This window comes from Pholis gunnellus (assembly GCF_910591455.1).
Source record: "Pholis gunnellus genome assembly, chromosome: 1".
NCBI lineage: Eukaryota > Metazoa > Chordata > Actinopteri > Perciformes > Pholidae > Pholis > Pholis gunnellus.
The window spans coordinates 17,150,973-17,178,807 of NC_136528.1; the positions used below are offsets into that span (position 1 = coordinate 17,150,973).

Genomic DNA, 27,835 nt, shown 5'->3' on the forward strand with positions numbered 1-27,835 from the left:
CAGCATTAAATCATTTTATTTTCCACCCTTAACCATGCAAAACAACATAACACACTTCTTTCAGTACATGTGGTTTTGTGCAACTCAATGAACTGACACTCATTTAAAAAAATAGATGCAATTCCCAGTAAGGCCGCCCACGTACTTAATGTGTGCACTTGTATATAGCACATGACAAACAATGTGCACACAGTACATGGGATACATAGCAGTGGTGTGCCAAATGTCCTCGCAACTACAAAACTAATAAGATAACTTAGGATGTGCATCTGTGTGTCATCTTATCCCTTTAAATTGACAACACTGGCACTTAAGCTGTGATGTGTAAGTCCTGTGATTTTAGCCTATAGTAATGATAGTTACAGAAAGGTCATCATTACAATCACTCAAATATTCTTTATGTTATATTACATGTTTAGAAAACATCTTCCATGCTGTACACATTAAAAGGGTCAAGTACTGTATGGAAAAAATCGAAATCAACAAATATTTCGTATTTGGTCTAAGTTTTTAACTTCACTTCAAACAAAGTTCAGTAATACATTAAATTCACATTATTCACTTGTGCAAGTGCATATCTGTAAAACAAAAAAAACACACTGTATTATATGTTGTAGGGTGTTCTAAGGCAGGGGTAGCTTAACCAATGGAACAATAGCAATATGTGTGCAAGACAGCTTTTTTGGAAATGTTGATAAGCCCTCTCATCTGCATGCCAAATGACCCGTTTCACAGCCACTGTCAGTTGCGCGGCCTGTTATTAACGGTAGTTTGAATGTATTTTTTTGCCCCTACCCGCATTTCACGAAGCCCCGCCCTACTCTGCCTCTGATTGGCTAGTACTTGTTGCTTTCTTAGCAGAATTTGTTCCCTAAAAACATTTTGTCATATAGATAAAAAAATATATATAATTCAGGTGGAATTGTCCGTCTCACAGATTTACTGTTGCAAGATAGTAGTACATAAACTCTAAACCGAGAGGGTTGCTGTACTTAATAACCTTGAGATGTCCTCTTGTTATATCAGTGGCACAGCATTAGCATTCATCTTATAAATCAACATAAAACTGATCCTCTTAAAGCAGACTCGGGCCCTGCATGCAGGTCAGCCTCTTCCCACTTCATTTTCTCAATTTTTCCAGTAAGTTGACTGAAGATGAATAGGAAATATATTTCTGAGGTTAAGTTAGAGGCAACACTTGTTGTGCTGGACACATCACGAAGGTTCAGCCAGCACTTGTGAACATAATGTGCAGGGCACCGTCTCAAAGTATTTCCAGTTATATATACAAATAAGGCAAAAAAAAATGGAGCTTCAGAGAGATATAATGTCTCAGCCTAAAATATCTTGTATTTGAGTTTTTGGCAATAGTGTGGATGACAGGAGCAGAGCAATGCTTTAATTGGTGGCAAAAAACAAGCAATGAAAACAGGTATGAAGCTATGCAAAACAACTCAGTGCTGTATATTGTGGTTGAACTGAACAGACTAATTTCATGTCATATTGTAAAAAAGAAGCAAAAGTGGTTTCTGCATTTATCCCTGAGACTCTTTTGGGCACAATGCAGCTAAAAGCGAATCTAAATGAGCTATCATTTCCCACTCATGCATTCAAACACTGTATGTTTACACAGTAATAATAATTAACACATCAATGGGCCCTGCAAATTATTTTGTGTTGGATGCATGCAGTAACTTTACAGTCAAATTGAAAAAGGAACACTTGAATATCAAAACAATCAATAATTTGGTTGCATAACATTTCCTTCTAGTCAAAGGTAGTCTCTCACAGTGTCTGCAGCAGTATCTGGATCGACTTTTAACCAACTGTGAGTGTTGGCTGGAGTCCATTTGCTGCTTATTGTTCGTCATCTCCATCAGACCTCTGGCATACACTTAAACCATTTTGCCACATGGCCCTGCCTCTTGGCAACTCTTTTATTCTCATTGGTCAGCAGGTCCATGTAGTGACCGTACTCACTGATGGCGTCTTCAACACGAGTCATGTACAGCCAGCTGAATATCACACCACAGAACTGCAGACAGAAAGAGAAAGGGAAGCTAAGTATAGGAAGGCAGGTCACCATTGAGTGCTTCTCTTTTGTCTTAAATGTCTCCTCCTTCCATTTTCTTGTGTCTTAATCCCTTCCGCGTTAGACATGAGGAAGACATGCAAGGAGAGGAATCGCTTTCAGACAAATGAGATGTCTTTTCCTCTGAACTCGTTATCTGAAGTAATCTCAGTTTCTACTGACAAAAGCAGAGCTGCATCACCTGTCCGTCTGCAGATGTTAACATCTCAGCATGCATTAGTTTGTATTTGCAAAGATAATGTGATGTACTGTCACTACTAACAGTGAAGTAGTGAGAATGTGAAATGTTTTCACTTAAATAAACAGCTTTACAAGCATCTGCTCAATCATTAAAAAAATCTGTATTTTGTATTTATATTGCAGATAATATTTATATTCCTATAACAGATCCGTCAAACCATATTTTGTAAAGATACTGTTAAATATATCTTTACAATTTATATATATATATATAATTTCTACCTGACTCACAGGGTCTTTTTACCAGCTGTTCATTAAATGTTTTCACTGCTGAAGGATGGCATATTATTATACATAAAAGACCGAAAGTTTAAAGAACAAAAACTTTATGGATATTCATGAAAACAGTTTTTTGCTTGTTATTAATCAAAATATTTTTTTACTAAATATTGAATCGGAGCTAAAATAAAATCTAAACCTGGTGGTGATATTGCACCTGAGTTGAATCAAATGTAATTTGTCCCGGTGATCAGCGGCAGCATCCAATCATTAAACGACTTCTGATAAAGGGCCGTGTCAGCAATGACTGAGTGTGATGAGAATGTTATTCTGTGTCCGTCACGCCCATAGTATAAACACTAAATATGTGTAAATATTGGTTTATAAGTGTCCCAGTATCTGACATATAGTTTTTTTAAAGCTAGAAAAATATCAGTGAGTTTCAAAAACCTTGTACCAAAAATAAGATCTATTTTTTTTAATTTTATCTGCTGATGTTTCAAAAGTTCAACTGTCACAAAGCAAACCTCAATGAAATGGAAGAGCGTGTAAAGCATTTTGTGAACATTGAACTGCATATTTTATCACTGTTTTATTTTTAGTCATCCGAGTTGCTGGTTGTGGGTATTTCCGCAGAAACTAAAGCTGCACTTGTTTAATCTCTGCCAAACAAACTCTCACAGCTGCACAAGAGTTGTTCTGTGAAGGTCACAGGTACAATCAACACCTCTACTCTTTGAGAATAGCAAAATGTTCAGTACAAAAATCATATAAGATCAACACAGCTGTAGGACAAGTGGAACATCTCAGTCTTATAGTTGACTGTGTTGTGGGGACATACGTATATCTGCTTAAACATGCAATACCCAATCATAAAATTCGGGTTCAGACTTGGTTTAAATTAGAGACAACTGGAACTACAGGTTTGACGGAGAATGCACCAACAACAGGTTTCTCGTGGAGCTTGTGTAGTAAAATTGAGTTATGGCCTGAAAAGAATAAGAATCCTACAAGAGAAAATGAAAAAAGGGGGACGGTTTTTAAGATCCAAAAAACATGTAAACATGTATAGAAACAATATTTTACTGACATGGACCTCAGAGGTCAGACGCCAAAGGTAAAACTTGGTTCAAGGTTAAGTTTAAGGTTGGGGTTAAACATGTAATATTTAAAGTTAGTCTAAATCAAGGAATTAATGTAAGGCAATATCTCTTTTGGTATGCAGTTTTGCTATTTACGCACATACAAGTGCCCATATGAACTAAGACACCAAAAGAAACACTGTTGCATTGGTGAAACATTTGTCTGACATGAACAGAACTTCTAAAATAACATTGGAAACAAAGAACTAGTCAAATGAAATCTGCCACAAAAAAGGGTGGTCTTCTAAAACCCACTCATCCAAAAAATAAGGACATTTTACTGAAGTTATTAATTATTACATATTTAACAATTAAACATGGAATGGAATTTTTCTCTTAAGGGAGACAATGGTCGTGTACATTAATGTAACTGTGCACACATAGATCTTTAACTTCTGCTTCACATTAGGCTTTACTACACTACAACTGGTTTTCATCAGACTACATGTTTGTAATTTAGGTTCGTACCAAACAACAGAGCACCTTTCCTTACACTTGAATAATTTGTACTGAGCATCATGAATAACAAGCTGCCTTAAATGATGGTGCATGAGAAGTTTGTGACAGTGTGTGTGTGTGTGTGTGTGTGTGTGTGTGTGTGTGTGTGTGTGTGTGTGTGTGTGTGTGTGTGTGTGTGTGTGTGTGTGTGTGTGTGTGTGTGTGTGTGTGTGTGTGTGTGTGTGTGTGTGTGTGTGTGTGTGTGTGTGTGTGTGTGTGTGTGTGTGTGTGTGTACCTGAGGCAGTAGGATCCCCAATAGCAGTCCAGCCATGATCTTATAGTTGTCCATCAGCCAGATGAAGAAAGCATCAGTGCAGCCTCGGATATGGATGGTTTTAATCAAGTCCAAACGCTGCGAGACACAAATTGCTTGTTACTGTAATTTCAGTTTTCACAGTTAGTAGATACAGTCAAGGACTTGGTTATTAAGGTGTATTACTAGTTTAGTGAATTACATGCATTAAAGACCACATCATTCAACACTGTGACTAATAATCTTACATTTCATGGAAGTCAATCTTTTGAGATCTCACCTCTTTTTCCAACACCTTGTACCCACACATAGTGTTGGCCACTTCATTAGGCTGGAGGGGAGAGAAGCAGAGAGAAGAGATAAAGGTAAGAGGTAGAAATAATACGTTAGAAACAGACAGAAGCCTGTGAAGAGGAATCAACAGCAGAGTTTGTAGTCGACCATTAGTGGTGAAAACATAAACAAGACACAAAATTACACACATCATAACTACCTCTCTCATGCACACACAGAAGACAGTCCTGAACCGCAAGACTGCTGAAGACATCACGAGAGAAACTGTGTGTGTGTGAGAGAGACATTGAGCTAGACGCGGACCACAATACCTTTGACTGTGTAAAAACTGAAGTGTGTATATGCAAGCATTGTCCCTCATGACTTTGAGCTGGTGGTTTTCCATATTCAAATATTCAGATGGATTCCTATATTCAAATGAGACAAAACAAACCGCCAATCTCTCGTGGCCGTCTGGCAGAAGAAGAAGAGGAGGGGGGTCAACATTAACATTTTAGCAAATTTATTTATAAAACTTGTCTCTGCTCAATACATTTCAACGGATCAGGTGGGAACCCTCGTCTGTCAGAGAAGAAACACGATGCTCTATCAAGTTGGATCTAATTGCTGCTTTGTGTTAATATGAACATACAGGCCTGCAATTACAAAGATTATAGAGTAGAAAACTACACTTTTGAGCATTGGAGCCGATAGTAATGAGTCATTGGTCATGTTCAATGAATGGGTGTGAACCTCAATACAACATCATCTAAATATGGAGGAAATTATATGACATATTAAGCCCAATTTACATTAACCTTTCATCTGAATGATTACACAGTAGATGGACAAAGCATCTTTTTTACCTTAAATTTGCACCAAATGGACCACATTTTAAAGACAGGAGTGCAGGAAATGGCAAAATGACTTGCAATTCCATTATATCCAACTGAGTTCTTTGTTATAATGTATATTATAATGTCTTCCTATAGAGTTTAAATGATATCTCTTCCTGTTAATGTCGCCTTGTACTTAACACTTCCAAGAAAGTATTATAAATACATCTCTATATTTGTGTATTTCTTGTTTGTTTGCCAAGACGAGTCTGTTTCGAGGGCAACAGTTGTCAATCTGTTGGAGAGCTTTTATGTCCTGCCATGTGTCGTCTCTGGCACACACGTTTTCTCATTCTTCATTTAAATGCATGTCAAATTGAATGTATTCATTCTTAAAAAAGATTTTTGAACAACAATAACATGGATGATAATGATAGACCATAAACCGTGATGGCTTCAGCTGTTGCCGAGCATCGTCTTTTAACAGTTCTAGAAGAATACACAATTCTGAATACAGCAACAAACCAAACTAATCAATCCATTATTATTTTATAATTCTACAATAAAGATATCTAAAATACTACAGTAAAAATATCATACTGGCTTACTTCAGGCTGCTCAACGTCTCCTCTACAGTTTACAGTAATGAGCAATACTGCAAGAACATTTCATATCATGACAGTGGAATGAAAAACAAACCAGTGAAAATACTGTAGAAAATATAAATTAATTACTAATAGCACTACTGTGGTAATTGAATTTAATATTGAGAACACATACATATTGAAGGAGTAATAAAGCAGCAGTAGTTTCATGAGTCCAGTTATGAGACGCAGTCCATCAAACTGTTGTCTGACTCACTAAAAAGTTTTTGTTTGTTCTCTTTGCCTGTAAACTCTGGGGAGTGTAGGTGTATAAATTAAACGGTGCACACATGCTGTTTTGTGTTGGAGAAAATTGCCTCCTAGCGTGTCTGGCATGGAAAAGGCTTAATCACCATTATAAGGGTGATGAGATGTATTTTAAACATAACTCTACACTATTACAGCCATTACTGTAATGATATACAAACTGAACCGAGTGTTCAGGGATTCACAGATCCATCATATATAAATAGACAGGAACCATGAAATGTTTTCTCTTTCCAAGCACATGAGGTAATGTGAAAGATGCTAGGAACTAACGCTGATCTTCAAAACTAATTAACACTCATATACAGTATAAGTATGAGGGGTCTTTCTCAGCTCAGGGTGGTATTGGCAGCTATAGCTAGCAGCGATTGAAAGGGAATTCTGATGATTCCAGCATTTAACATACATGGAAATTGTATGTTACGCTTGTTTGTTAAGCAATGGCGACCCTCAGAAACATTTTGCACAATGACAGTATGGTGCGAGCAGAAGTAATTAATCTGGTTATAATACTTGAATCCAAGCTGTAACTGAACAGCTAATAGTTACATTTGCTGCAATGTAATGTGGCAGTAGTAGATAGCAGCGGTAGTGTGTTTACAGGTCTCAGTAAAAAGTCAATCAGAAAGCTGCAGCTGATTCAGAACGCTGCAGCTCGAGTCCTCGCTAAGACCAAGAAAGTGGATCACGTCACTCCAGTTCTGAGGTCTTTGCACTGGCTTCCTGTCCAACAAAGAATTTTATTTAAAATCCTGCTGTTGGTTTATAAAGCACTGAATGGTTTAGGGCCAAAATACATCTCTGATCTGCTGCTACCTTATGAACCATCCCGACCCCTTAGGTCGCCTGGGACTGCTCTACTTTCTGTTCCCAGAGTCAGAACTAAACATGGAGAAGCAGCGTTCAGTTGTTCTGCTCCACATATCTGGAACAAAGTCCCAGAAAGCTGCAGGTCTGCTGAGACCCTCAGCTCCTTTAAATCAAGATTGAAGACTTTTCTGTTCGCTGCTGCCTTTAATTGAACCACATTCAAGGATATTAATCAATTTCCTGCATTTTTTAATTTTACTACTGTATTTTATTTCGTACACCGCTTTTTAGTGTTTTAATGATTGTTTTTAGTGTTTTAATGAATGCTCTTAATTGTTTTTAAATCTCCTTTTCTTTTGCCTCATGTTTTGATGCTTTTAATGGTTTTATGTGAAGCACTTTGAATTACCTTGTTGTTGAAATGTGCTATACAAATAAACTTGCCTTGCCTAGTGCAGTGAGGGGTAGAAATGGCGGTAATATTACCTGATGCAACAGGAAACCCATAACAGACAGCCAGTACATCCTACAGTATAACAGTAAGCAGCAGTTTATATACTACTAAAAGTAATGGAGAAAGTTATACCCACCTTAGTAGTAATGCAGCAGGTGTATGGGACACCGCAGGCCGATGGACCAGGTGCAGAACAGTTGTGGTACATGTTGACTGACCAGTCTGTATACTCTTGACCTCCACAACACTCAAACTGCCACAGACAAGAAAGATAGCAGATTAGAGGCATAGGGCCGAGATTGGAAGGAGGAGGAAAGACAAAAAGCAAGAGTTTAAGAGAGTGATGGGAGAGGATATAAGGGGAAGAGGAGATAAACAGAGTGGAGACATAGATAAGGGAGAGATAAAGAAAAAGGAAGTACAACTTGACAAACAACATTTTTTCTGAGGTTAGTAATGCCAGTAACATTTTGGGAGGAAATGAGCCATAATTAACAACAATTTGCATGTAATTATGAGTCTTTCATATGTGCATGTCTCTCTCTTTTTCCAACTCTGCCACAATCAGTGTGGTTGGTCAGCTGGTGGGAGGGCTGGGCGATAGGGGTGAAATCATTATTATGATACTACAATGAAGTAAAATATTATATTAAGATAACTTTTTCTGATACAAATATATATCTCAATATGGGAAATCAATCACAAACAACACTTAAAACTCTGACTCATTAATTTGGACTACATAAACAAAAATACATTAAAAAAAACAGTTTTCAGAAGTTTTTATCCAGATTACATAGAAACACATCATGGCCGTTACAATTTAAGAACCTAAAGCTATAATTAAGCTCTATTTGTCCTCTCACTCACATTAGAAATTATCATTAATTAAAATCCAAAGGTATACATTTACAGCAGCCTCACAGACTGAACTGTTTGCTCCGGAATCTATAACACTCACAGCCTAAATCGACAAAATGATACAAACCAATTATTTTATATTGCCCTCTATTTCAGCCATTATTAACAAACCCTGAAGAAAAGAAAATATTATCACTTAACAGGGGAAATATACAAGCTTTGATAAGATCTCCCGAGAACATTAATACTTATTGGTTTTGGCTGAGAGCTTTTGAGTCACATTGATTAAAGCGGCTTCAAACATCTTCCTTATCAGTTTTACATGGTTTGAAGGCTGTTTAGGCAAACACGCTGCATGGCATCCACGATGATGTTAATGTTAATTTAATAACCATCAAAATATAACCTAAATAACCTTCTCATAGCAGCAGAACAGGTGTAACAAATAGTGAAAAGTCTATTTATAGTATAGATATATGACCGAATGTGGGATGACTAAATGCTTTTCAAATTGTAATAAAATAATTGACTGCCCCAGTTGTTTGCACACAAAATAGATTACACCAAATCCTGAAATGCCTCCATTCAGTAATTTCTATCTAATTTATGCTTTCACCTGGTAGCTGTGGCTGCACAGCTGCCCTCAGAGAGTTCACACTCGCAGAAAAACCTGAAAACCACACCATTAGCTCTGCTTTGTAGTCAGTGAGAATCAGAAAGACAGTAAGAGAGGGAGAAAATTGGACAAAAGGTCAGACAGTAAGAGAGGACGAGACAAGAGATGGAGAGAGGATGAATAAATGAATACATATGAAGCTGCTCTTTGCCAGGCCGTGTGATCAGTATGCTGACATGACGCCAGTGTGCCAGGAAGTTACTCCCTCTTCTCGTTGGCGTGACTCCACAGAGCGCCGTTTATCCAGCACCGGGTCAGGACCCGAACGAGGGTCACAGGAAGGCAAAGCAATTGTGATGTGATTAATGTCTGCAAGTGTCGGGTATAAGTCCAAAAACATTAGCCTACAACTTCAAACGGACTTACGAGTTCAGTAGGTGCCCCTGTACCATAAATACAATCCAACAGTCAGTAAATCTTATCTTTGGGAAAATTGATCAGGAGGTTTTGTATCCTCACGAGACAAACCCAAGAGGGAAGAGACAATAGAGACTCGTCACTTTCAGATTCATGACTAGATCACCTACCAATTTGTTTACTGCAGTTACTGTAAAATACAACATTCATTATTCATCTCTGTCTCAATCAAATACTCATTCTGTTCAATCCCAATCTGGTGTCACGGATGAACCTCTCTTAACCATTTCATCTCTTTTTGATTTTTTCCATTTTCCTGTAGTTTTCTATTTCTATTAGTCTTTTTCACTGTTGGATGACAACAATTCTCCAGAGTTCAATTACTTGAGAGTCAGTTGTGTCTGAAGGAGTGACTGATTTTAGAGCCAGCTGCCTAACTGACTGATGACCGGCTGTTCACTGCCTGACTGAGCGACTAACTGGGTGGCTAATTGAACAGCTGACTGCTCAAAGTGTGTGTAGCAAGACTGAAGCCCTATCATGTGCTCCCTGCATTCGATACTATTTAATTATTACTATTATGGCATCCATGCAGAAATGTTGTGACAGATCTTCCATGCCCGATAAGGTTAGCATTTGAAAAAAAAATTCAACAGTTTTGGCAAACTTCTCCTTTACCAACTTTCTACATCAAATTGTTTTTAAAGGTGAAACACATTGGAGGGCTGAATAACAGAATCTTGACTCCTTCCTTCTGAGTCTCTGATTTCTTTGTTTTTTACAGATTAACCAGTAGCTGATGCTCTCTACAGTTATGTCAGGAGCTGTCTATTTTCCTTCAAAAAACAAACCAAAGCAAAAAGCTTATTTAAGTCATAGTGTCTGAACTGAAATAGGGATATTTTATGGAACCTCAACCATTATTACCACTATTCCCAATTCAGACATTTACACTCTCTTCATATTGGGTTATTACCAATTAGTTTTAATAAGCCATTATCCCCTGATGAAACCTGTGTGGAAAGTTACAGTAGGTTTACCACTCACACTCGCAATAAATCTGCATGCAATTTGACATTCACATTCAATAAGGTTTTCAATAAGAGAGAGAAATATAGCATGCACTCTTGGCTGCATGGTTCTGAGTTGAAATTAAACTCCACTATAGCCTTTAGTATTTCATCAAACATCTGAATATTTCTTCAACCAAGTACAAACAGACATAACCATCACGCCAGGAATGCTAACTCAGATCACTTGATACCTCCAATCCCAAGAACAAACCTCTTCAAACGCCGTTATCTACCGTTCAATAATAGCTTGGAACTCACTACCCTCATATAACTTATACAGTTAATAAACTGTCATTTAAAAAACAATTAAAGGCTCAGCTAATGCCACTGACCATATGACTAGAACTCCATTGCCTTTGTAGACTCCTGATCCTTTCTTTGAAGCGGTTATGGATGCATAATGTTAATGGTCGGTGCTGATACTATACATCCTAGTCTCTGACTGTACTTTGTATCTGATTATACTGTTATAACTGTTTGTTTTGCGTCATGTGTTGTATGTATTATGTTTTTGTCTTTCTGTGGACCCCAGAAAGATTAGCGACCGCCAAGGCGTCAGCTAACGGGATCCAGTTAATAAACAATAAACATTCATATCATGATTGCACAGATGGCATTGCGTTGCTTTAGAAACAAATTCAAGTTTGTTGTTTGACAGACTGGCCTCCATACCCACTACTGACATTCCCTTTGTTCACAAAATACTTGATAGTCATGGAAAAGTAGAGACAAATAGATAATTCTCTAAATGCACAGTGATGTGTCAGTTGGGTTACGGAGCTTAACAAAGCACTGAAACAGCCCTTATCAGAGTAATCAATGTCGTTAAGATCAACACTGACGTAAAACAAATAAAAGAATATGTTCTTAACATCTTTCCAGAAAATAAATGGCTTTTTGTTCAAACAACCACACAGCGCTGAGGAAACAAAGTCAATGTTTCTCCAAATGACTGGATGGCCTTGTTGTTTTCACTGCTGCAAGACGTCTTGATATAAACCACAAAATCCTGACGCGATGGCTGTGACAACGCTGAACGCTGTGACTGCAGCGTAAACTCTGATAAAAAAAATGACACAACTTTTGAGCTGGGTGGCGTTTATGTGGGGGGGGGGGCTGTCTTGAGTTGCTTGGATTCCCTCTGATGAGAGAAATTCTTGCAATAATAATAATTCAGCTTCTTGCAATAACCTTTCAGTCTTTCAGTGTTGAAGACACTGGCATTAGTGGTAAATGTCACATTCCTGTTAGAATACGGAACAGAAAGGTAAGCTTGAAATTAACTTTGGACAGGATATAATATGACCTGCAAATAATCCACAGATTCGCGAAGTGGCTCTAGGATGAGATTTTTTTCATTTCCTGTTGTTGTACACCAGATGCTATTTAGAGCTGAGCAATTTTACTACTGGAACAAAGAGCTTACAGGCGGGCATTAACAACTGAATATCACCGTGGGTTTAGTATGTCTGGTACACATCTGAACGCATCTAAAGGCAGAAGGGCTCATACCTGCTCAGAAAAGGTTCCACTCGAATGCGATCATAAATTATAAAGATTGGTGAGACGCACACACACTCTCAAACAGTCCTCAAAGGCATTCAAGTGTACTCATTTGTTCACATGAGGAGTGATGAAATTAGTGGGAAAAAGGAAACAAGGGCTCCAGCGAGAAGTGGAAATCCTGACTACTTTTTCACCTCTGCACACCTGGATAACCGCTGCTTGAGGTCAGATTGTCAATTCGGGAAAGTGTCACGATCCCAGGTTGCTTGATTGGCTCATGATCAGAACACAGAAGACAAAAAGGAGCGTCTTTTTGTTGAGACCAACATCAATGAGTCGTAAGGGATGATAACACTCATCCTCGGAGTATTTTCATTTATTTTCTGTCTGCCTAACTGAAGTGAAATCGACACAAGAGGATGACTGGGCTACCAGGTGCGAGAAATGCTTTGTTGACTGCGATGGCAGAAATAGAGGCGAGCTGACCCAGGTTCAGTTAAAGCCTGCATCCTTTTCTTGTTAGTGGCAACCAAGGTATGTTGTGGCATATTAGTAGCTGGTATAGCCAAAAGGCAGAGTAGTAATTAAGTTACAAAAATAGTCAAATTTAGCCCCTTCCAAATTCTCATTGGTCGAACAATTGCTAGTTTTACAATACATAAGTAACATTAGGAGAAAAGCACTAGTTAATCTGTTATTTTAAGGGGCGGAAGGGAAGTGTGTGTATGTGTGAAAGAGAGTTCATGTCTTGAAGGATTACTTGTTTTGCTGCTATTTAAGAACTAAAGAACAACGCTAGAAACAATTGTATTTTTAATTAATCTAGAGATAACGTGCAGATTCGACCGATCAGTTTAAGAGTCAGTAGAATTTCAGACGACCAATAATTTCTTTGGTTGACTATAACCATAGCAACAATTAGGTCATTGTCCTCAAACGCAGATAAAGCCACCGAGTCAATTTACGTGTGGAAACTTTCTTAATCCCCACTCAGGTTTTCTTATTGTTTTTTCGTCAAAGTCCTCCAGAAAAACACTTAAATCTCTCAAAGGACATTGGAGCCAAACAGCAGCTTTACACCGTGACAGGAAAAATATACTGTGAAAAACCATTACTGCGGCACTGTTTGTTGTCATCAGAGCAAGCAGATCAGAGTGCCAGTGACTTAAGATCTTCAAGAGATCACATCACAGGATAAAGATTAAAAATATGCTGCTAAAGGAAGCGAGCCTTTTTTTGTTTGGAGTGATGATGAAGTGGAACTGCTTTTGAAGGTATTAAACTACTACGTTCACAAAGAGTTGAGACTGTTGGCTGGATGGCAAGCCAAAATAAATATAGCAAATTCTTTTTTTGACATTCATTTTGAACTGCATATGTATATTTTTTTGATATCGCTGCAGCAAAAACAACTATTCCTGGCAGCACTGAAACAATTCAGTGCTGTGTGTTATGGCAGAGACTCTTTATCAACTAAGGGTGCTTTCACACCTAACCTGTTTCGTTCAGTTAGATCAAACGCAGGTCCTTCTGAACAGTTAGTTTGCTTCATTTGGGCTGGTGCCAAAGCTGTCAATTGAACCCTGGTGCCGACCAAACAACCGAACCCAGACTGCTTGAAAAGGTGTGTCTCTGGTGCAGTTTGTTTGTGGTGTGAAAGTAATCGCTATTAAATCTCTATTACATCTCACAAACACATACATAGACTCTGTAGGCAAGATTTTGGTATCGTAAGCGTTCTGGTATCCGTTTGTAGTCCTAGTAGTATAGACTAATCATGTTCGAGCAGGCTTTGGTTGAATGCAGGTAAACTGGAGAGCAAAAGAGGTGGAGCACATTTGGACGAAATGCAATTTGGGAACCCACCAGCTTTCGTCTGACGGTGATTTCGCTTTTTATTGGTTTAAAATTAGCTTGTTAGCTGGCTGTGAAACATCTGGTCGTACACGGCGTCTCTCAACTCCAGTCTTGACTGTAAACAACGAGCAGCTCACAACTCAAATCCATCTGCTGATTGTGAAATCTGTTCAGGAAGCAATCTTATAATTGATCTGTATAAGGCCATATACTATATACCATTTGGTAACCATGTTAACACATGCACACATCAGCGCGGGTATTTTCGGTCAAAAACATCTAAAACGACTTGTATCCGACTGTGTCAGTTTATTACATCCATTAAAAAGTGTGTGACAGCAAACCCACAATAATAAGCACATCGTCTTTTAGTCCCATCTCTACCCGTTAGTCATTATTTATTACATGTGGTCAATTTGTAGTATAAGAATACTAACAATAACTATAATCAGTTTTTTCTTCGTGAGCTCTTTGTGAAGCCAAAAAACATACATACACACATCAAGTGCTGTATAAACTTCTGTCAGTCCGCAGAATTTGATTTCCCCATGTGGGTCCTGATGATGCAGGATGACAATCGCCAAAACTGTTCAATCAACGAGTTACCTGTCGGTCTAGATAACTTCCTGTTTACTTCCCCCAGTTTGTTTGTAAAAAGTAAGAGAGGACAGGAACCGGACCAGAACTAAAAATTCAACAATGTATCAGTCTTTTCCCTTAGTCTGGACCAAATGAACCAAACTACAGTTGTGAAAGCCACCCTCAGACATTCATGAATGAATTTTCATCATAATTGAGAACTTGATTTCAAATCTGGCGTATGATTCCATAACATTCATGACTAAATATGCAACATTAGTATAATTTAACAATTAATCAATTCATTTTTTTTGCACACAATATTGACATATCACCTTTTCAGCTGATGTGGTGAACTTGTTAGTAAACAGTTGCATATTTAGAGATCCAGCAGCTACAGAGCAACATTAGCATTCATTTGTAGTTTGCCTGGCAGATGCAATTTCAATATTCACTCTCTTTTAACTCTGGTTTTGGTCTCCCCCAACTCTTGAGGGTAATATTTGAGTCTTTAGCTGCTAAACGCGTCACTATATTACCCAGCTAGTCTCTAACTGTGTCTGTCTGCTGTTTGGTGCTAAGCAGGTAGTGTAAATTAGGGTTTTTCAAAAGAAATCCTGAATTTGTTTCAGGCCAGACAGCTTAAAAATGAGCTGAAACTCACTATAAAGCTCTGTAAAGCCAAGGGGAGCTACAGATTCAGGTGATAATTCTCTGTTTAATTATCTGTTCACCACAATGAAGAAACCCTTTTCACAGTCTTGCATCGTTATTATAAAAATGATCAAAATGATTGCCGTAGCTTTAAGTAAGAGTTTAACACATGCAAACTCAGCAGGACTGTATCAATGTGGCTTGATCAGATTTGATTGACAGTAGTTTGGAAGAAATAAAAAGCCAACAACCCCACAACTGTCTGTTACTAAATCCTGATTGGTGCACAGAAGTACGCGACATCCCCTTTTTCCAACCGCGCCCCGTCTTTTAAACCAGTGAGAAGAGACAAAAACACAAATACAGAAATCTTCCATGTGAAATAAACAGAACTGTTCTAACTTTGACAGAAACGAGTGTGACCATGTAGTAGTTGTTCATACTGATATAAATGGTACAATTTGACAGCCTTGGCACACTGGACATCAAAGGAACACGCCCGTTAATTCGGCTAGTCTATAAATGTTTGGAAGCTTAGACTTTGGATTCAAGACAATCATTTAAAAGCTGAACTGTTCCATTGTGAAGGGATTTGAACTGAGGCAGGTGCTTGCTGAACCACCAAATTACCTTCCACAAAACAACAGCCAACTGTTGGGCCTTCAAGAAGCCAAAAAATCATTCAATCAACAGACTCCTGCTCCACTGGTACTGGTGCTGGTCACTCTGCACATGTCTTGACATCATGTGGCATGTAGCCAGCAGACTGATGGATCATTTGTCTTTTCTCTTCTGTTAATCAGTGGAGCTTGCAGCAGGCTGCTTCTTAATTTCTGTGTGATCAGTCTGCCGCCCCCTGACTGTGCATCTCCTTACGCTTCCTAAAACGTTGGTAGCATGATGTACTCAGGGAATAAGTGCAGAGTAATGGCTCTCTGATTATTCTGAAAACAACTTGTGATCATCCAAGATCACTTCAAATCCTGACTAGAGCCCTGTAATGCTAAACAGGTGTTTTGAGTGTACTGTATTGCCTTATGACATATTTAAAAAGCTCACATGGACCTTTCAATCCTGTCACATGACAGAAAACATTCAGTGACATAACCTTACCCTCTTCTGTACAAAGTCCAGGATGTTTTTGAAGTCCAGGTCATCATAGTAGTTCACTATGCCTTTTCGGATGTTCTTGTTCAGCAAGCCCACAGTCTGTAAGAGGGAGAAAAAACAACAAAAGCAAAACAGTTTGTGTGTGTTAATAATACAAAGGACGTTATGTTACCACAATTGTTTTGTTTCCACGACACATCTGATCTACAATCAATGTGTCAGACAGGCAGCAGAGGAAATGTTCTCATTAGTCAAGGTGACTAATCCACTGAACTGGAATATTAAAATGTGACAGTTTGACAGCTCACATCTGTCAGTCACAATCTGGTGCAGCAGGGTCACGTCAGGTCAATGCATTAGTCTATCCGGACACTACAATAAATATTTGAAACTCCACTAAGTACGTTTATGAAGCGCTTTTCTTTTAGGGAACTAATCATTTATTACACTAATTCCACGTCACTCTTTGTTTGGGATACATTGGTCTTATTTATACTTCATAAGAGGGGTTGGGCTATTTACTGCATTCAGGCCAGCTGAATGCTCCGTCATTTCGCTCTTTTAATAACCTGTAATAGAGACTTGAGACTTCTTCACGAGAGGCTCAGAGATTAAAGGGACTGAGACTTTCATTCAATTCATTTTCTTCTTCCCCTGAAAATATCAGGTCTTCACAGTGAATGTATAGGGGCAAAGCAGCCATACTTAAATCACATTACAATAAGAAGATTTATAGACTTGGATTAAGTCTAGCGAGGCCGTTTCCCTTTGAGACACAAAACACTGGACCAATATTAAATAACGTGCTATAAGATCATATGTCATTACCATTTTGAACACGTGTTCATGAAAATGAGACGCTGAAAACAAAAAGCCATCTTTCATAAAATCTACTTATAGGGGAAATAGACTGAAATCTTATTAAAATGCACTGCCATATCTTTTTAATCTCAATGTAAATGAGACGACAGTAAAACAAAGAAGTAACATATTAGAATCTCAGTTTGTAATATATTTTCAAGAAAACCGCCATTAACAAACATACATTCATTATGTGGATAATTTAGATTTTCTTATGACAAACTGGCATGAACATTAAAATGCACCACACAATATTATTGAAAAAAGTTATTCCAAGACACGCCATTATTATGTTTAATGTAAAGTCATGTAAATGAGATGATTGAAAGTATTAAAAAGAAGAACAAAGACTCTGTTTCCTCACAGAGCCACATTAAGATATTCATCATTGGCAAAAAGACTGATATTAAATGTAATTAACATTTCAGTAGAGGAATGTCTTTATCATTTGGCCCTGTAATCATGGATCATGGTCACATGATCACATTAGCACTTCCTCACATATAGAAACACAAATCAGGAAAGCAGTACGTTTCATCAGCATACGGATATCATTAAAATGATAATCCTATCTACTCTTTGAACAGATTCATTCTGATTATACTGTCCCTGTGCATTCACTGACGAGAAATATGAGAAATTAAGATTTCAATGTGGTGTCGGTTAAGTCTCCTTTTAATAACAGATATTATAGGATGTGAACTCACTAACTTGCATGGTTTTTCCATTTGGTTTTGATGAATAAGAATCATATGACATAAATGGACTTTTACTTCATCATGGCTCATTCATTAATATTACCTTGTGCTTTAAAAGATGCATGCAGTGTTTCATGCATGTCAATCATACTGAGATCAACCAAAATATATATTAATCCAATTCATTTTGTCTTGGTTTTTATTATATCCTCATGATGAACAGTATTTCAATATTAGTTTATGACTGCATAAAGCTTTGGTTGTTAACCTGTTCCCCCACTATGTATTTCTAAATGTCAGGTTATTGATCAACACCTTGGACGACTCACATGATTGCGGAACACCAGCGCCATGATTCCTCCGAGCAGCTCCAGGATCAGACACAGAGCCAGGGTGTACATGAACTGTAACCAAACGGACGATAGAAAGGAAGAGTCATTACACACATAAAATGTCAATATTTATCTTTCTAGTTGTTTTTTGGATGAGCTTTTGATCAGTTATTAAAGTTAAACTTCGATACATGAAATCAGGCTTTTCACTACTGCCGCAAACAACGGTATTTGTTTAGTCCTGCATTTGTAGCACTGTCTGTCTGCATGTCTTTGCAAATAAGCATCTGTTCCAGGGTGAAAGGGAAGCATATGCTCCCATGCCTGAAGTGAACTGCTGTTTAACATGGTTGAACAACAGTTGTTGGTGGCAAAAAAACAAACATTCTATACCTGTAAAAACTGGAGAGACAAATAAATATGAACCTGTGTACCATCTACCGTATAAACATTAAATTGCACCACATATTCTAGAAAAAATTATTTATGACAGACCATAATTATGTTTAATAGTCATGCATATGTGATGGTTGACAGCATTAAACTTGAATTGATGCCTAGTGGTTGTGTGTCTCCGCCAACCAGCCATGTTGCCGTCTACATCCATGTCTGTCCAAAATGTCTTCACTTCATCATTTTATCTTATTAGACATTTGTGTGAAGTTATCATAATTAGCATGTGAATTATCGAGTTATGGCCAAAAGCGTGTTTTGTGAGGTCACAGTTACCTTTGACCACCAAGTTCTAATCAATTCAACCTTGAGTGCAAGTGGATGTTGTTCCAAATTTGAAGAAATTCACTTAATGCGTATTTGAGATATCAATTTCACCAGAGGAGACCGGACGGACGGACGGACAACAACAAAAAAGAATGCCTCCGGCCACAGCTGTCGTGGGCGTGGAGGAAGAGGAAAGACAGACTGCTACTCAAGCCTTTCCTCACGGAGCCACATATAGATATACATTAATTAATACATTAATGACAAGAAAACTGATAATGAACGTAACGAACATCTCAGTAGAGGACTGTCACAATCTTACCCATTTAGCTCCGTAATTATGGGACATGGTCACATGATAGTACGGTTTTCATCTGAATAAAATAATATGAGGCACTTTAATACCTCATGCATCTTCAGTTGTAACATGATCTCCATGTAAATGAGATGAAGATAAAACCATAACACACCATAAGACAAATTGACAAATGTGGATCTAGTTTTTTTTCTTGTGTTCACTACTTCTACAAATGCCTCCCATAAAATCACACAAACGCAATGACAAAAAAATAAACAAAGTTTATGCAGACCTCCTTTGGTAGATTATTTTCAGGAGTGAAATCAGGTAAACGAGTAGGAAAGTAACTGTACCCTTCATCATCATCATGGTTGCTGCCAAACATGTTATGTGCCCGATATTAGTATAGTGTGTAGTTCAATCATGCTTTATTAACATCTACAACAAGCATCACTGAGTATCACTTTACACTCAAACAAGGAGGAATATCACTTACAGTGCACCTAACCCCACATATGGTCTAACACATCTGCTAGTAATTCATGCATGACTAACTACAGGAACAAAGCAGAACTCACTGTAGAACCCAGTTACACACATCTTCACTAACTTTTTAGGAAAATGCATGAACATCACCCTACAATGCCACATCTCTCACCTGAAAACACATTACAACTCAATAAAAGTGACATAAACAGCTTTTAGGGGTTGGGCTCAAAATCTCAGAAGAATGACAGCTGCAATGCATTGTGGGGCAGTTGAGTACGTGCGGTAAACTCACGTTGCATACTCAGAAATTGTTGCTAATGAAGTATACATTTTGGGCATTTCTCACATACACAAAATACTATGCAGTGTGAATGCACTACATACTCAGTTTCATTCTTAGTGAAAATAGTTTGTTAGTATGTGATTTTTAAGCTGTTACCTAGGAACACAATTCCATTGAAATGGTCTATAGGAATCTAGAGCTATAGCTATATAGAGAGCTATATATAGCGAGCTATAGCTCTACTTTCACGTGTTTTAAAAAGGGATTTACTGGTGGTACAAATAGAGGTAAATATTAACACTGTTTTATAACTAATGCTGCTTTGTAAATAAGAAATAAACACAATGAACGCATGCATTGTTCTTAAAGTGTTGTAAAAAACCTAATTACTTGGCTCTCAGTAGGCCACTCACCACTTTCAGTAGGGTTATATTATCCCTCAGTGAACCCAAGACTCCAATGAGTGAAACAATAAACATGATGATTCCCAGGAGGATCAGGATTATAGCCGGGGCCAAAAACACTCCGTCCAATGTCTTGTAGCGTTGTCTCTCCACCTCAGCATAGATGCCAATGGCCAGGATAAAGCCACCTATCAACTGGAAACAAAACAAAAAGCAGTAAGGATGGGTTAGTCATAAGCTTGAAAGAGCAGGTGTCTGATTCATCTCAAGAAAACACTATAAGTAGTCTTTGTCGCTATTTAATACCATGTTACTTGCTCTGACCTTGCATAGTCATGTGGATGCATTAAGTTTGTGTCTCCACCACAGAAAGTCATGGGATCAACAGGTTTCGACATACTTTACATCAGATGTACAAATGTGATCAGACAGTGTAAACTGGGGTTTGATAGCTGTTTTAGTGAATCTGAATAATTTTCAAATCCCTTTTTTAATTACCTCAGTTGGTTTCGGCATTTTAAAATGAAATGGTTAAGAATTAGAAATGAAAAGATTGACTAAACTCAAGTTACGTTGAGTAGACTCATCGTTCCTTTGGTCTTAGGTGACTAAGATTTCTTTAGTCTATCAGACGTTCTTTATGACTTACTTCTAAGAAACTAATGAACACATCTCTGGTAAACAAAGGGTTCTAAGTGGCGCTATTGCATGATTCTTTGTGGAGACACTACGTTTTACAGATCTGTTGATTAAATCAACTAATTGAGTGGTTTACACAATCGAATGAGTGTTCGCTGACTAAGAATTTCTTTGGTTGAGGACAGCCTTAGAATTTTATGGACAATGTTCATTACTATACAAAAAATAGACTGTATGAGATTTGTTCGACTCTGATCTAAACAAAGGCCACACAAAACATCTACTTCTTGACTGAAATACCTCATTGTATACTAAATACTGTACTCATTATGAGCAAAATATATTATGACCAAGAAGTGCTGCATAGTGGAGCACATACGTTTACCTTGTTGCCTTACAAGCATGCAATTATTGAATAGTGTTTTTGTTAACTTCATTATTTATAGTTTTATAAAATGAACACTGAAGTTCTCATGCTTTATTTTGTTTGTAGATTCCCTGCTTAGTGTCAGCATGTAACATAGTCATTGTGAGCATACTAGAATGCTGACTTTAAGCACTGCTGAGCCTAAGTGCAGCCTCACAGAGTCGCTAGTATGGCAGTAGACCATTAGTGCTGTTTAAACTCCAGTGGGCAAAATCTAACTTTCAAAAAGCGTCCTCCATAAGCATTCGCCTGGGAACATTCTGAGTGTGCACACGCACGCACAGCCTCAATGCATTTTTGTCTCCAAGATCAAACCTTAGATAATCAATTCAAGTCTGACTTTAACATTTGTAAGAACCATCAATGCTGTGAAGAAGATTAGTGTCTAGACTGTCACACTGACACCCACACTGCTCTGTAACACTGTGTGATACTTTCTCTTTCAATCCTTCAATTTTAGGCTTTCATTGTATCGATCCCTTTTTTTAAACAGAATTATCTGGATCAGAGTTGCAAGAGGCTGGATTTTTCCCCAGCGTCTATGGTTCAGAAGCTTAACAAGAAGGCATCCCAAAGTGTTGAAAGTCATCAGCAACAACAGGGTTTCTTTATATGACAAAAGTTGTAATAGTGCTTTAAAAACTGAGCTCTTTCACCATTGAAGTATCCAGTAAAACCATCCCTACTATGATGGTGGAGTAGCTTTGCAGGTGTTCAAATAGCATGGTAGCCCACCGATCAACTGCCTAATTTGGTTTTGTGCTGCAGAAATAAAAACAATCGCAACTAGTACTGTATAGCTGCTAATGGATGCTAATTGCAGGCTGTATTCTCAAACGTGTGAAAACAGGTCATTAACATTAAGGTTTGATAAGAATGAATGAGCCTGGGCTACACTGTGAGATTTCAGTTTGAGCCTGCAAATAAAAACATCTAAAACCTCTAAACCTTTTAACTACCTGGAGGATATATCACATCAACGCTCATTTACATAGATATTAAAATAGTTAATTTGATCCTTCCTCAAAAAGGTTAGTTTAATTAGATTAGAATAAACCCTTTCATTTAAGGGACCACCATCGGCAAATGTAATAATTGTTTCACACTGACCTTGTTAACACTAACAAGACATATTGAGACAGAGGCTTGATTCTCCAGTCAAATATAAATGGTAAACTATCCAGTCCAGTGTTTTGTGCCTTCCTTGCCACATCTTCAGTGTTACATTAGCATACATCAAAGCTGCAACAGTAATCTGCATTTTTATCAGCATCTAGAATCAGATAATTATGCCACAGCAACTGTCACAGCCTACCAGCAACATCATGAGAGTGAAGAAAAGCTTAAAAAGGGTCAGTTCACCCAAATTACAGCCCTAATATTATCTTGCATGTTAATCTTAAAAAATAAAACTTCTGGTGAAGGAGGATGCTTGCAAAAGCTTTTTCTTCTACCTTTTAATGTATACTATAAATTAAAGTAGAAAATTGAATACAAGACAACAAAGTAAAACGACCAAGTGTTTTCCGACAATGAGCTCTGGGCAAATATAAAATTAAAAAGGCCAATTACATTACACAGATTAAATTATAGCCAAATGGTACATGAGCAAATGTAGGACTGTAATATGATCAGACAGCCAAAAGGAACTGGCCAAACACCAATGACCCATTTATAGCACTGTAACTTTAAACACACACACACACACACACACACACACACACACACACACACACACACACACACACACACACACACACACACACACACACACACACACACACACACACACACACACACACACACACACACACACACTTTAAATGCAAACTGGTATCTAACAAATTACGATTCATGATAATAGTTTATGCACAAACGTATAATTGCTGAGATCAAATAGGGCCAAAGAGGCAACACAGACATGATTGGTCAGATACTTTTCCAACAAGCTGACAGTTTTTATTATCTACACCACTTTAATTGGAGGAGAAAATGAGCGCAGCCAAAATGAGGTTTTTAACAAGACTAACCAGATTCAAGCTAAACGTTAACATCACAAAAACAAGGCTGACATGTTGATGTTCAGCAGTTGTAATGTTTACCATCTTAGTTTAGCGTGTTGGCACGCTAACATTTGCCAATTAGCATTAAAAAAAAGGAACTACAGTAAAAAATAGTCTAGTTGTCGTCACACTTGTAGCTGTAAGGGGATGAGGTTCAGGGTAGTTAGAGGAATCTACATTCCAGCCGGAGGGCTCCACCCACTCCTTCAGAAGAGCATTGGGATCAGGTGAGGGAGGAGACACACCTCCCTAAGATCTCCAGGGTTGGAGAGATTTGAGACCGGTAAGCCAGCTAGCAGCCCGGCTGAAAGAGGTATATATTTCCTAGTTTTGTGATGAAGCTCTGGACTGAGCTAGGTTTTCTGTTGTTTTCTGTTTCTTGAATTGTTGCTAATTTCTATCTGCCTCCCCACAATGTATCTTCAGCCTTTCAGTTCTAAAAAGGTCCAAGCACTATTTATAATCCACCATAATGTCTTTTCCTTACAAGTCCCTGGTTGCTGTCTGTTATGAGATCTCGCTGCTGGCTGGTTGCATGCCAGCCCTGAACTCACTTCAATTCTGCCAAGAGGAGAGGGGAGGGGGGGGGCACTTAGAGCCATAAACAAAGCAACTTCAAATTTCTGCAGATGACTTGGTGACAATATCAGGGCATCAGGCCAAGGTTAAGTTGTATCATATAACCGACTACGTTCTGCTACAACAATTCCACAGTGCTATCAGTGAGCTTGACTAACTGCTGTCATACAGTCGGTGCCGAGACTTCAGATGCAGCTCTGAAACCAACCAGGCTACAAGCTGCAGACATGGGACAAACACCGGGACACATGACACTGGTGTGTGTTTAGACAGAAAATAAGAGAGGAGGTTGTCTTGTTCAGAGCCAAGATCACAGTTGGTTTCACAATTCAACTGACAGATGTAAGCAATTCATGACAGACTACAGATGGTAATCGTAGTGACTGATCACAACATGTAATACATTACATACTCTACTCTGCCACTGTTTGCATTATGTCACTGCACACATTGGCATAACGTCATCTCAGAATGACTTTAAAACACGACCTTTGGAATATTCATATAACTTGTTCATGCTTTGCTTTAGTTTTGGTTTTAGTCTTGTCAACTGCACCACCTTTGATCACACAGTATAAAGCTGGATTAGATGAAGTCATTGTCCTTTTACGACTTAGATTCCACACAGTGAACAGGAAGTAACTCCTGTATTGTTCCTACAACATATGCCGTTTGTCATTGACTAATAAAAAAGGAGGAATAAATAACAGTCTCAAAGCATGACAGTAAGAGCTAATTATACTACTACAGCTTCCTTTTTAGGTAGTTTAAAAGATCAGTGGATCAGATGAGAAAGCAAAGGTCTGAGGTTGAAAACATGTCACTGAATCCTGTATGGGCAACACAAACTTTCCAATACATTACCAGCACAGAATTTGGCCACTGCTGTCAATAAAGTTGCCTGCTGTATCAGCATTTGTGCATGCAGTCAATTAAAAATACGTTTCAATTACTATGACACACCTGTTTCATCAAACAAACGGCACAAAACGGTTGGCGTCGATTTGAATAAAACAGCACCCACTTCAATGCCGAGTGTGTGAACACTTGCTACTGTCAACGTTTCCTGGAGGATGCGACAACACGACCCAGACTGCTCTTTACCCTCGACTGTATCACGCTGAGACAAGCCACATTCCTCAGAGACGGCGTCTGGTGTCTCTCTAACATCATGACTGAATCAACAAGCTGTATGAGCAATGTAAATATAACCCGTTCATCTGATTCACCTCTCCTATCAAGGCAGCATTCATTCTCCATAATAAACCCATTACTGCCTCCATCTGCCTCACCATCCCACTCTCACTCCTCCCCCCTCTCCATGAATAAACGTTTCAGAAATGTCCCACGGAGGAAACTAATAACTGATTTTCTTTCTATGGTAAGTGTTGTGTCAATCAGCCATCTGTCATGTTTTCTATGACAGAGAGCAGCTGCAGGGTTTGGCGCACAGAAACCTGACATAATAGAAACCATGAGTGTATCTTTTTTCAGTTTCAGCTTAAATTGATATAATAATACAATACAACCTGTGTATATTTTTTTAAATTTCTGTTATAACTTCCACTTCCTAATTTTTGATTGTATGCATGCCTGCACTACTTGTGGTTTTGGGGGCCTTTGATGGTCAATGGCCACTGACTGGACATCTGCTGTCCCCGTCAATCAGCCAGTCAGAGGCAGCAAGAGCCCAGTCATAATAATCCCTCGATCAACAATCAATAAACAGTTACCCAGCTTGAGCTACACAATCAGCAGATTCCTTCACAGTCTGTGGTAACCTTATTGTGTAGATTGTAAACAGTGGTGTAACGGATCGTTGTTGATCCGTACGGACCCCCCCCTCACGGTTCAGCACACATGTGTACGGTGGATTAAATACAGAGGTTACCTTAACCATCACAGTGTGAAATAAAGTTTTACTGATGATCGTTATCCGCCAATGTTCAATAAAATATGCGATAAGTACATTGGTTCTGTTCCCCGATCCCTGATAATGTTACAATGTAAACACCCAATCTGTGTTTAAATTGACCAGAGGAGAACGATGGTTCAGTTAGGTTACATTATGATGCCTTCAGAGATTACAGTGCAGTTCTATAAATGTATTATTTAAGTAGTATATGACCAGAAACAAGGAGCAATTTCACTTGATACACTGTCCCCTTTATATTGTGTTCTCCCTTTTCCCCATTAAACTGACCATCTGGTTGATTAAAAACACATAATTTTGATCTGAATTCTTACAAACCATTTACTATGTGAGTGTAACTGCACTTAGATTTATTGTCAAGCATTTAGGGGGATATATATATTGGCAGAAATGGAATATAATAAAGAAATGAATATAGTTATAAGTGAATAACCACATGAAAGTAAGAACATGGTGTTTTTGTTAGATTGCGCTGTTCATGTCTACGCCATGTTGCACCGCCATGTTTCTACAGAAGCCCAGATCAGATAAACACAACACTGGCTCTAGCCAGAGCCTTTAGCGTTTCACGTTTTTGTATCAGCCACTGAAGTTTAACATTAGATGTCGCAAAATCCTTCACAATGCACCTTTCATCATAGTAATTGTATTACATTTTATGTTTTGTTGTGTTGACTACCTTTTTTAAATCACTTTGAATGAAAAACACACACTATTGAAGTCTGATGTGTGGTTGTGCGGTCTCTTTAAAAAAGAAAAAAAAGGAAGTGAATACTCAATTTCATGCTAACATGCAGATTATGTTACTTGGTAAACTGAACAATAGGCCTATAATTACTAGACCAACTCTGTCATTTAGAGCAATTTAATGCGGTTATGTCACTTTCCTAAATTTACTGAAAACATGATTGCCTGTCTATCATCTGGTGGCTCTCACATGACTCATGTCCGACCACAGCCGGACACGACAACATGTGCACAAGCAGTTTGTGGAATCTCCCAGAAAGAAAAGCCTGATTATAGTGTACTGTTCCTCTTTCTCTGCTCCCTCGTCGTGTTTACCAAGAACGGATCAGGCAGGTAAGAGCAGGGTAAAGGTGCACACAGGAGGGTGTGGCCACCTTGTAGCAGACAGACTGCAGGAGAAGAACACTACTCCACAGGTACAACAACTGTGGATCACAACTGAACACTGCGATTTGAAAAGTGGATGAAATGTTGAGCGTCGATCATTTTCTAGCATTTATTATGATTCCTTTCCATGGAGGTGGACGGCACACAGGGCTCCAGTTGAAACAAACAAACGAACACACACACACACACACACACACACACACACACACACACACACACACACACACACACACACACACACACACACACACACACACACACACACACACACACACACACACACACACACACCCTGTCTGTCTGCGTCCGCAAACCGGGATATTTGTGCAAACAGCGCGCGCTCCTCTTTAACAAATGATCACAATGACGTTACTCACCCACCAGACGATGGCATAAGCGAACAGGAGAAATTTGAGTAAAAGATATGAGCATCGCTGACAGTATCGGACATCTTCGTTGTCGGACATCGTGGCTGACTGAGGACAGATGACTCCCGTGATGTTGACAACTCACTTCCGCGTTGTCATCGTCACCACACCTGGCAGCGCACGAGTGATGAATGGGTGGGAGGTT

General features: G+C 38.5%; 1 protein-coding gene across 1 annotated transcript; it reads right to left on the reverse strand.

Annotated features, from left to right (window-relative positions):
* tspan15 (tetraspanin 15) lies at positions 1-27,825 on the reverse strand. The gene is made up of 8 exons (XM_079172932.1): positions 27,640-27,825; positions 20,497-20,682; positions 18,291-18,365; positions 16,406-16,501; positions 7,866-7,982; positions 4,726-4,776; positions 4,428-4,544; positions 1-2,035 (listed from the first exon to the last, which is right to left on the reverse strand). The coding sequence occupies exons 1-8, from the start codon at positions 27,727-27,729 to the stop codon at positions 1,877-1,879; spliced, it is 891 nt and encodes a 296-aa protein (XP_079029058.1). The 5' UTR covers positions 27,730-27,825; the 3' UTR covers positions 1-1,876.
* Positions 27,826-27,835: the final 10 nt, after the last annotated feature.

Coding starts and splice junctions, on each gene's coding strand:
- tspan15 (XM_079172932.1), bottom strand. CDS start 27,729: ATGTCCGACAACGAAGATGTCCGATACTGTCAGCGATGCTCATATCTT. Junction 18,366..20,496: donor ATATAACCCTACTGAAAGTG/GTGAGTGGCCTA, acceptor GTTTGGTTACAG/TTCATGTACACCCTGGCTCT. Junction 4,545..4,725: donor ACAAGGTGTTGGAAAAAGAG/GTGAGATCTCAA, acceptor TGTGTCTCGCAG/CGTTTGGACTTGATTAAAAC.